Source organism: Sinohyriopsis cumingii, chromosome 18, assembly GCF_028554795.1.
Source record: "Sinohyriopsis cumingii isolate HCF-2022 chromosome 18, ASM2855479v2, whole genome shotgun sequence".
In the NCBI taxonomy this organism is placed as follows: Eukaryota; Metazoa; Mollusca; class Bivalvia; order Unionida; family Unionidae; genus Sinohyriopsis; species Sinohyriopsis cumingii.
Genome location: NC_142978.1, coordinates 70,169,663 through 70,180,330, shown reverse-complemented (window position 1 = coordinate 70,180,330; position 10,668 = coordinate 70,169,663). Strand labels below are relative to the sequence as shown.

Below are 10,668 nucleotides of genomic sequence, written 5' to 3'. Positions count from 1 at the left end.
CGATCTTTCTGGTAGAAGGTACTCACGATTCTGATGAATCCATATGGAGTATGACTCTCTAATAGAACGGGTTTTCGTGAAACTAGCCTGGCGCTATACTGGTCTCCATCTGCTGTTTAAGGCTGAGTCGAGGGTACACGAAAAACGTCATGAGCAGAATGTCTATGGAGAATGACTCTCCAACATAACTGGTCTGGCACTGTGCTGGTTTCGACGTGATGTTTAAGACTGAGTGGAAGGCATACGGTATGCGTAGAGAGCAGAATACATATAAGGGATACCTCTCTCTAAGAGGCGAGTTCTGCTAATTATCGCCACGTCGCAGCGAGGCCCAGGGTGTGATGGGCGTATCGGTGGGATGTTGTACTGCCTGGTAGACGCGAAACCCATCAGTGGTATAGAACAGGACTATGGGCCATAAAGCTGCCTGGTCCCAGCGAAGCCCGTCATTGTGAAGATCTTAACGTTGTAGCGCCTTGCAGTGGCGAGCCCAGCAATAGTATAGAAGAGGTGAATAGGGCGCCTGGTCTCTGGTGGCCTGCCGAGGGATAAATATCTGAATGGCAGCTGGTTGTGAAGATGGAACGGTTCCAGCGATCGCAACGAAACACAGCAGTAGTATAAGAGATAGCTGCCGGCAGTCAGGTCGTGATAGGCCACTGATCAACGTGATGGTCTTAAAGGTGTGTAGGCTGCCTATTCGTAATGGGCTTAGCGGTGGGCTCCTGCCGGTATGCAGTGCAAAGGGCTTAACGAGGGTTGGCTGCCCGGACGTAGCCTGCTTGTGATGTGAGGACAACTGTCCCGCTGTATGAAAAGCACTTAACAGTGATACATCGGCTGCCGGGTAACGGTGGTTCTAACGGGTGGGAATGGTCTGAAAGCGCCATGATCGGAATGAGCCCGTGTGTGGAGCTTAAGGTTGAGCTACTGTACGACTACCTGGTTACCACCATGTCACCGCAAAGCCCAGAAGGAGTATAGAATAGGGACGCATGAAATCAAGCCGTCCCGAACGGTGTGGGGGAGGAGTGTGTTGCCTAGTCGCGATGGGCTTAACGATAGGCTCACAAGGGCGTTGTACCCTGGCGACATGATGGGATTAACGATGGTGTGGATGCCTGTGGATACGATGGACTCAATTAAGGTGTGAACGCTTTAGTCAAGAAATGCATAGTTATGGACAAATGAAAGTTTCAGACTGCACGCAAGACGAGCGGCTGTCCTGGAATCCTCATTCTATATGCCACTGTAGGCAATATTGTGGTCTTTATCTTAATTCCTGTAATTCTTGGTTTCTTCATTTCATGCCTTTCATGCTGGTTGGTGCAGTCGAAGATAAAGTGATGAAAATGCAAATACATGCTGATCATTGACGACATGGTTTACACACCTGGGCCTTTGTAAACAGACCATGGTTTCACCAAAATATAGGCGTAAATGTCCTGATGAGTGTAGATGAAAGTGGTGAGGCAGAGATAAGATGTCTCTCAAATATTTACAATGTAAGCAAGAAAAAGACCATCTTAATACACTTGAAAGTAACAAAAATGGCAAAATCATCAAAATATATAGTAGAATGTGGATACTTAGGCAACTTGATCATATCAGAAGATTGAACAAAAATAGTCCGTGCCGTTACTGTTAGATAGCTGCAACTGGATGAGAAGATCGACAATGAAGATTCGACGACTGAATGAAGAGGTTGCTCTTGTTCACAATTGTGAAAGCAAATACGTAAATTCGAGACGTCTTTTCTTTGTACATAATGAGCAAGAGTAAGGAAGATACGTTTATTTACCTGATCGGTGAGTGAAGCATACTATCTTAAAATTAATAAGAGACGAAGCACGAAAATCACGAAACCCTGTCCATGAAATATTAATATAGGTTTTCACAAGGAGGATTCAATAGAACCACTGCGATTACTGATTGCACTATCTTATGTAAAAAGTGCTGAGATATCTCATGGCCGGTTCGGATACTAACTGAGAAACAAAATTCACAAGACTCAACTAACAATAAACAACGGATGATTTAAAAGTCTAGTGGCGAATCGAGCAGACGGTTAATATTTTGGTCCAGTAGTTAAACAGACAAAAATGAGAACTACCTCATTTTATCCGCGGTATTGAGTGATTATGGAGGCAACGTTTGAGGGAGGTGAGCTACAACAAAAATAAAGTACATTGAAAACTTCCTCCAAGTTGACTTCTATTAAGAAAACAACTTCTTAGCATGACTCTGTTAACAAACCTTTCTTAACAGATACATTTTAAGGGTCTCTAAAATAACATTTGAGAACAAATTAGCATGCAGTTTGCTGTCAGCTGAATTAAGAGGTAACTTTAGATAGAAAAATACAGAAATATACACTGAATACGAATTACATGTTACTCAAATGCATGTATGCATGAAATAAATTGTTGCCAAAAGTACGCTGCGTGTCTAAACGCAAGACTCTTACTCAGAGTGATCTCACGCAAGTCTTCTTAAAAGTTTATTGCGTTAACTGTCGTAACAGTGCTCCTGCCACTTGGATTCAGTTAATATATTGCATCTGTATGACTAGTTATTAAATGACAGTGATCAGAAACAGCAGTTCAAGAGAGTGGACTACTATCACTATGGATAGGACGAAATAACTATTGTACAGAGCTTTGCTGTTCCCTGGCATTTTTTCTCTTATGCAAAGAAGAAATAATTTAAATAGTTGTTTAGGATTTGCAATGGTAAGATGCAATTTTATGCATCTATCATTCATATGTGTAAAGGAGGAAGCAATTAGTTTAAAAATTAGTTAAATTCCTCTTTATTTACATCATCAAAGATGTAAAAAAAATATGATGCACAAAATTATTAGGACAGTTATATCTTCTTTAACTGTGTATCTTATTATGTAAGAATATTTTGTCCAGAAGCAGTATACATTTCGTTTCGTTTCATTTTAATATTTGAAGTTCAGTACTTTTCTGTTGGCAAATAGTGGGATGGAAGCACAGGTTTCAAATTTTACTGTCTGTAATGCTTGTCTGTATGTTAAATTGTTTTAATTCATGTTTGAAGTGTTAAGTTTCTAGCATTTATTGTATTCCAATGTGCTTTGAATGAGACGGTATATCATAAATTATGTCATGTTGTATTACCGTTTTTTATCAAACAGCTTTCATATTGATCATTAAACCTCGTGTAGATTTAGTTTGCAAATACAGGTGTTCTCAAATAATATGATTGGTTAAATCAAATAGAACTAGGAAGTTAAGTTTCCCATATAAACCAAACGCCACTTCAAATGTAGTCAAAACGACGTAGAGGGGTCCGAGGTCTGCATCAATAGAAAGCATTATTATTGATGTAATTTCCGAAAAGAGTGAAGGTAAGTGGAACCATTTTTGAAATTTGATTGCTTGCATGAGCATACGATTAGGCCTCTGTGGGTTTTTATCGCTTCTTTATAGCTTGTTATTTGTTTGCAGTTCAATCATATTTTATTTTTGTTATGCTATGTTTATGATTCGATAGAATTTAATATTCTTCCTGAGACTTTCTGATTTTGCATACAGATTGAAGATTGGGATCATGTAAAACCCTGCTGCGAAATACTTTTCAAAACTACGCCAAAAATGAATTCTAGTTCTATCAGTAATAGTTCTTATTAAGTATACAAATTTTGATTTAGAGGTGACAAGTCTTCTCACCCAAGTGAGTTTCAGTGAATGTACAAACACGTTTATATCTATTTTATTCAAACCTCCTTCAAAATACTCTCTACAATAAAAGTTTGCAGGTAATATTGCTGGCAAAGGTGTCAAAACAATGAACGTAGTGTTGAATAATGCTAAAAATCTATAATGTCCATTGAATTTCATATATAATTCATACGATTCTTTGGTAATTCCAGTTTATTATTGCTGCAACATATGTGGATTTTGAAGGCTCACGGGTAAATAGAAAATATTGCATGTGGTTATTAGATGCTGAACTATATGCGAACATTATACTGGAATATAGACAGTTGGGACTATATGCACTGTATGGAAATAGATACGTGTGTATCATTAAGTACTAGTTCAAATTGCTTAGCACAGAATAGTTTAATTTTTGAAAAATGTTCCAATTAGCGTTCACCGATTCCGAAGAAAAAGCAATTTAAAAACTGATCTCATATTATTAATGAGTTTGCTATGACCCTGACTCAGTCCAGATATCTTCCTTTTTATCGCTTTTAACCAAAGAATTCAGCAGTTGCTTCAGAAACGTCACATATGTATAAAGACATAAAATATATCTTTGAAACTGCTTTTTGTCTTAGATTAATTGCTATGATAGCCACAGAAAGACTTTAAGTAAATTAGGGATTGCATCACATCCATTATGTATCGAGAATTGTAGTCAGGTAGGAAAAGAACGGCATAAAAAGAAATGTGTAAATAATCATGTCGAAGATGAGTAACATTTTGTCTTAATCTGTCCTCTGTACCTTTCACTTAGAAAATCTTTTTATTGGCAGAAACCAAGGGTTTATAAACAAATACAATTAGTTAAAAATGAAGATTCAACGGCTGTAAGAAAACAAACAGACAGAAATATATGTATAAATGCCTTCCTGCTTAGATTAGTTGTTCTCTCTCTCTCTCTCTCTCTCTCTCTCTCTCACACACACACACACACACACACTCTCTCTCTCTCTCTCTCTCTCTCTCTCTCAGAGGATTTATGTGTGCACGTATATTCTATCGCCATCTTCATTCAATTATTCATTAATTAACAATACTGTGTTGTATATGCATTGCGTATTGTACTAGCTGCGTGCTTTTTGGCATACGTCACACTAACAAAGTTCTGTTCTGCTTTTGTCTTTGTTTTAAGTAGCTCACAGAAGATTCATACAGATGAGAAAAATGGCCGTGCTTTACCAGTTGCCAGCTCTTTGTCTTGTGACCCTTCTTCTAGTATTGCCCCTAGCCCATGGGAAAGATGACGAAAGCGAAAGTCCGAATAACCTTGAAGAACGACTTTTGGCGAAACTTTTACAAGCTAAGAGAGAAAAGGAAACGGCACAAACGGTGATAATAATAATAATAATAATAATAGTAATGATAATAATAATAATAATAATAATAATAATAATAATAATAATAATAATAATATTATTATTATTATTATTATTATTATTATTATTATTATTGGTATGGAAAAACACGAAAGCAACTCAACAATCTTTGAATAAATGTATACTTTAAAGGGCGATGATATACGTGCGAATATGATTCGTGTACGGATGTGGTTACTTTTCGTGCTGATACAAGCAAAAACATTAGAATAATGTTAACTTTTTTATGAAGACACGGCTTCTAAATGGTTAGTCTGCCGGATTCATGACCAGATGGACGCATGATCGAATCCTGTCCTGACCAACAGGATCCGCCGCCATGGCGTGTCTCGGGCAAGAAATGTCAATATGATTGCCGTGGGACGATGTAACCTTTCGTGGGTTGATGCACTTTCAAACATCGGCTAATCAACCAATCAATCAATTAGTCTTTATGGAGAAGGACATATATTCTGCACAACAGCTCATAATATTAAAGTGCTTCTTTGAGAAATATGAGACATGAAACAAATCTTGTCCAAAAATACCGATAAGCCGGTGTGTGTGTGTGTGTGTGTGTGTGTGTGTGTGTGTGTGTGTGATTTGGACTTTTAAGGTAGCTTTAACAATTTTTCAGTCATATCGCTACGATGTTAGCAGTGTGGCAGTTTATAGTGATGTCTAGCACTGGGGCATCATGCCGCAGACATGTAGCATGATGTCCCACCCAGTCACATTATCCTGACACCAGGCCGACCATTCCTAACAATAACCTCTTAATGATGAGCGCCAAGCGAGGCAGCTATTAGTACCATTTTTGTAAGTCTTTGGTATAACTCGGCCGGGGATCGAACCCACGACCTCCCACATCCGAGGCGGACGCTCTAACCACTAGGCCACCGGAGCGATCCCGATAAGCCGGTGTTATGATTTTGAGAATGTTTGACGAAATACATGCCTAATACATAGGACGAACTAACGACTAATGAGGATTCATTTCCATGAGAAAGTATCCTGTGAGGTTGCTGGTCCGGATCTTTGTCGAATTTTTCGTAGTATCCCTTTTTTTGCTCCAACCCATGGACCACCCAAAACCACCACCTTCAGAATTTGTCCCTAACATGACGCAAAGTTATTAGATTATTTTTAAACATATTTTTTCACAATCGTTTTCAAGGAGTCTGATGCCAAAACTGATGATGGCCTTGAAGTATCAGTAAAAGACGAGGGCAATGGAACACGTCAAATCGACATAATAAACGACGGGAATGAAGTTGAGCGGATTGTCCAGGCTTGTCAAAGCGTATGCCACCTTATCCAGTCTTTTCTTAACCAATTTGAATATATCTCTAAGTCAACAAATAAATTTGCCCAATAATTAAACGCACGTTTAATTTAGAAAAATATGTAGCAATCATATCTTTTAGAATTGCTGATAGTCCACATTTACAATGCATATTTAATTTACTTTCATATACTGGAATATAATATTATTGACATTAAATATTGTGAAGAAAATATCCGGACACTCACATAAAGTTATAACAGTACAAGAATCACAATTTTCAATGAAATCATAGAGTAGTCTCATACGTTGAAAACATACATGCATATATGTATTCACTATATTAGAGATGCAATAGTATTTATGACACATGTAACGTCACGCCAGTTGTATCCAATGATCATCGATTGATCCAGTGCCTAAAGTGCTTCTGCTTTTTAAAAAAATCGTTAAACATTGTTCATTACGGTGAAAAAGTAAATTTATGAAGATGTTGGTCGGATTATGTGGTTCTGGAAACAATTAATGCAGTAAATTTTCCTCATAGTTTATATCATTACAGAAATATGAGGTAGTTATCATGAAAAAAGAGAGCCAGGATACTCCAGGAAAATGCTATGTACATAAGATGGGGGAGAAGCAGTATGAATCAGACTGTAATGGGAGTGGAGAAAAGGTACTGAATCAGTTATAGATACACAAAGCTATATATTTCAGCACAAAAGTATATCTAAATTGAAAATTAAGAAATGTGGCAAATTAGTCCCAATTCTCCCTGTATGCTTCCTCAAATCAGTAAGAGTTTAATTTGTATTCTCTCTCTCCCACCCATCTCTCTCTCTCTCTCTCTCTCTCTCTCTCTCTGTATGTGTGTGTGTCTCCGTTGATATCCATCAATGACAGCATCTGCCATAACATATACTGGAAATGCTATGCGTAAATGTAAATGCGCCTTATTCAAACAAAAGAATACTAGTTGGATCCGCATTGCAGTCTTTAACCTTTTAACCCAAAACGAATCTCTTCTATAGTTCATAATCAGAGTAATCCGATGACAACACAATAAATTAAACGTGTTGTTCAGTTTATTATGTATGACCCAGTAGAATGTATGTTGCATGATAATGGACATTTCACAGCACATAGGAGAAAATGGCGCCAGATCATGAATATTCATTGACAATTCTCAAGTGGATACAATTCTATCAAAATGTACAAGATAAAGAACATAAAATACTTTGGAAATTAATGCAATTGTTTGAAAATATACATGCAAGGCTCAGAATCCTAATTTTATATACGCATTTTATCGAGTTGACCGTCTTTTCTGGTATTTTTGTGTTCCTAATCTAGTTTCTCCATAACGTTTAATTTACATAGAATTTAACTGTGCTACTCTATATATGGTTCACAATGACGTCATTATATTGACGTAACAAAGTAGTATAACTTGTCTTCTCTCTACAATGGACGAGAACCATTAAATTTGACTGTTCTGGTTGATTGATTGATTACTTGGATTTACATCGCGTGCGCCCAAAAGGGCGTGTGCGACGGATTTATTCCCGCACAGCGGGATGCTAAATGTTCCTGGGGGAAGGAATTAGTGCCACATCCTCCAGGCGTCTATGTGCTCAAGGAGCACTGCTAATTTAGCCGTGAGGTTGTAGGACTATATGTTCCTAACGACCTGAATGAAGGGCTTTCACTCATGTTAACAAAGAATTACTGTTCTGGTGACTCTTCTCTTTACATATGCTTTAATCGGAGGGTATAATTTGAAAGCAGATATTCGAACAGGCCTCCATTTAAAATTCTTTGTAACTTCCGATTTAACTATCCAGATTTTATTTTTGAGGAACATTCCACTTAACGTAACAAATATAATATGAAATGGATTTTTGTCGAAACTATTCATTTTACATTCTTTATCGGATATCATATAGAAGTTTAAGGTCTGTATTTTCCAGGAGATTTTTCCGCATCATGCAGTTTCTTTACTGTATGCCAGCAATAATGCCAGCTAAGATAGTGTCCCCACCCCCCATTTTTTTCGCTGATCATAGTGCCTTGTGATGATTCATTTTGTCAGTACCATATTTTTCCATATCAGTCTAAGAAAGTGTGTAAACATTTTCATTACTCAGACCCAGATTGTCCGAACTGCTGAACACCTTTAGTCTATTTATTCAAATTACCTTGACACTAAATAACCTAATTGTGTTGCTGTACACCTAAAGAAACCACACTGTTCGACGGTTTCGATTTGACTTACCGCCACACTTTCGTGTGCATCTGATCTCCAAAACTTAATGCCCTATAGAGGTAAAGAAAACCGTTAAATATCATAAATCAAACAATGAGCTGAAAACATTGTTTACATTTTCATTTCAGTTTGAAAGAAAATATGACACTACATCAGAAATTGAGGACAAAACCTTCCTCTCCAATATAGGAGGAGCCGAAGTTTGCGTGGAAAGACCAACATTTGAGCTGATTCTGGCTTCTGAGAAAAAACAAGAAATTGAAGGTAAAATTCGTGTGGTATGAACTTTATTTGGAAATTTTCTTTTCACTTCCTTCCTAATCGGCTTCTAAAACAACGTGTGGAGGAATAATACTACTAGTGTCTCATTGCTGAAAGTTTACAAGGTACCGTCAAAATGTACATTTTCTGAAGATGACTCCAGTATGTAAGACTGATATAATTTATCATCACTTTGATTATAACCGTTTTGACAAGATATATACAATAATCTCGAATATAAAAAGAGTATGCAATGTAATATTGCCAATCTGCTTATCTTCTTCTCCTTATATTAACGTTTTTCACATTTGCGATGCGAATTTCCGTATGAAAATACAAAGCAAATAAATGTAATGCAAAATAAATATTATATACACTCAGCTACCCTAACACTCCTGTGTGGCTGAGGTATTATACTTTTAGTAGTTTTGTTTGTTTGTTTCGTACTGTCTTTCGAGTTTACCGTACTTGGTGAAAGAGATGTATCCATAATGGGGGAGATTTTTTACTCCGTTCGGGGATATCTTTGCAGGTAAACCTCAGTATGAGACAGATCATAAATTTGGGATGGATATGGTATTATTTGGTTATTAAAATTTATAAATATATCTTCACTTTCAGTAAATAACAAGACGACCGATGTCTCTAAAAAATGGTTCTGCAGCTGCTGGTGGTATCCGATTTGCTTCCCTTATTGCGCGAGATATTCAACCACATCCTCATGGTGGTCAACAGTGACTGTTTGTGTGCATTGGTCCGTGCGATGCGAATATCGACGTTATTGTTATCCATATTTTTTTTGTGGTTAATGAAGGCAAGAACAGGCATGAAACTGAATACACGACATATTTATCAGAAACTCTTTAAATCTTGAATGTCATATATGAATTACACTAATCAAAGAGATAAAACTCATTGTAAATCTTATTTAGTAACTACTAATAGAACTGAAAAGAGATGTACAAGTCAAGCAGTAATTAACAGTCACACTTATGACTGAGTACTACTTAATTAGGTGTAATAATAAAGTATTAAAAAGCAAATTCTGTGTAATTTTATCATGTGGTCTAGTTTAAGTTAAAACATCTCGAATCCGAAATTACTTTTTTGTATTTTCTTTCATGAAATTTCGAATAGTTTTGCTCACGAAGTCTGATTTGATTCTAATGTTCCAGATGAACATATGGAACAAATTTAATCCTTTCTGTAATTAAAGGTAGAAAAAAAACATACGATCAATGGTCAACGAACACAAATTGTTCCGAAGTTGACGAGAACAATCGTTTAATTTTCTTTGCATGAAACAAATGAGTTGAACATTTTATGATTTGTAATCTGGTATGATAGATTATAACATACTAAAATGAAATCTAAAGGAAGAGCACAGCAGTCAAAAGACATTTCGATTGAAAACGATGTGAAGTGAAAATAGCATAAAATTGGTTAAATAAGCTTAATTTCTTGATTCATTAAAAAAATAAAATCCATACCAGTACACTTGTATAAATACAGAAATCTGATTATAAAAGGTATAATTATATTGGAAACACCTATCGCATTGTGCATTAAAATAAGGTTATATTTGTACATCAAACAAAGGGAACATTACTGTTGTTTCGAGAATTTGAGTTTTAAAGTGTGCAGTTATCTTTGATATCTAATTGCTTCAAATGTGCATATTCATAATTGAATGAATGTTCAATTAACAAAATTCAGGCCACGATTCCGTATTTTTGACGTTAATTTTAAAATTTATAAATTTTT

General features: G+C 36.4%; 1 protein-coding gene across 3 annotated transcripts; it reads left to right on the top strand.

Moving 5' to 3' along the window:
- The first annotated feature begins 3,260 nt into the window (after positions 1–3,260).
- Positions 3,261–9,947, top strand: LOC149776923 (uncharacterized). 3 transcript variants are annotated; one of them, XM_089941640.1, is made up of 6 exons: positions 3,261–3,376; positions 4,870–5,066; positions 6,270–6,395; positions 6,940–7,053; positions 8,772–8,907; positions 9,526–9,947. In XM_089941640.1, exons 2-6 carry the CDS (start codon positions 4,893–4,895, stop codon positions 9,711–9,713), a joined length of 738 nt encoding a protein of 245 aa, XP_089797766.1. In that variant the 5' UTR covers positions 3,261–3,376; positions 4,870–4,892; the 3' UTR covers positions 9,714–9,947. The 3 variants fall into 3 exon arrangements, with proteins under 3 accessions (XP_089797766.1, XP_089797769.1, XP_089797768.1); XM_089941642.1 differs by having other exon boundaries at positions 3,298–3,376; positions 4,873–5,066; XM_089941643.1 differs by lacking the exon at positions 6,940–7,053.
- The last annotated feature ends 721 nt before the right edge of the window (positions 9,948–10,668 follow it).

Bases quoted from the DNA above. Each gene is read 5' to 3' on its own strand.
- LOC149776923 (XM_089941640.1), top strand. From the start codon at position 4,893: ATGAGAAAAATGGCCGTGCTTTACCAGTTGCCAGCTCTTTGTCTTGTG. The intron at 5,067-6,269 runs GTGATAATAATA...ATCGTTTTCAAG, and splicing joins AAAAGGAAACGGCACAAACG to GAGTCTGATGCCAAAACTGA. The intron at 6,396-6,939 runs GTATGCCACCTT...ATATCATTACAG, and splicing joins TTGTCCAGGCTTGTCAAAGC to AAATATGAGGTAGTTATCAT.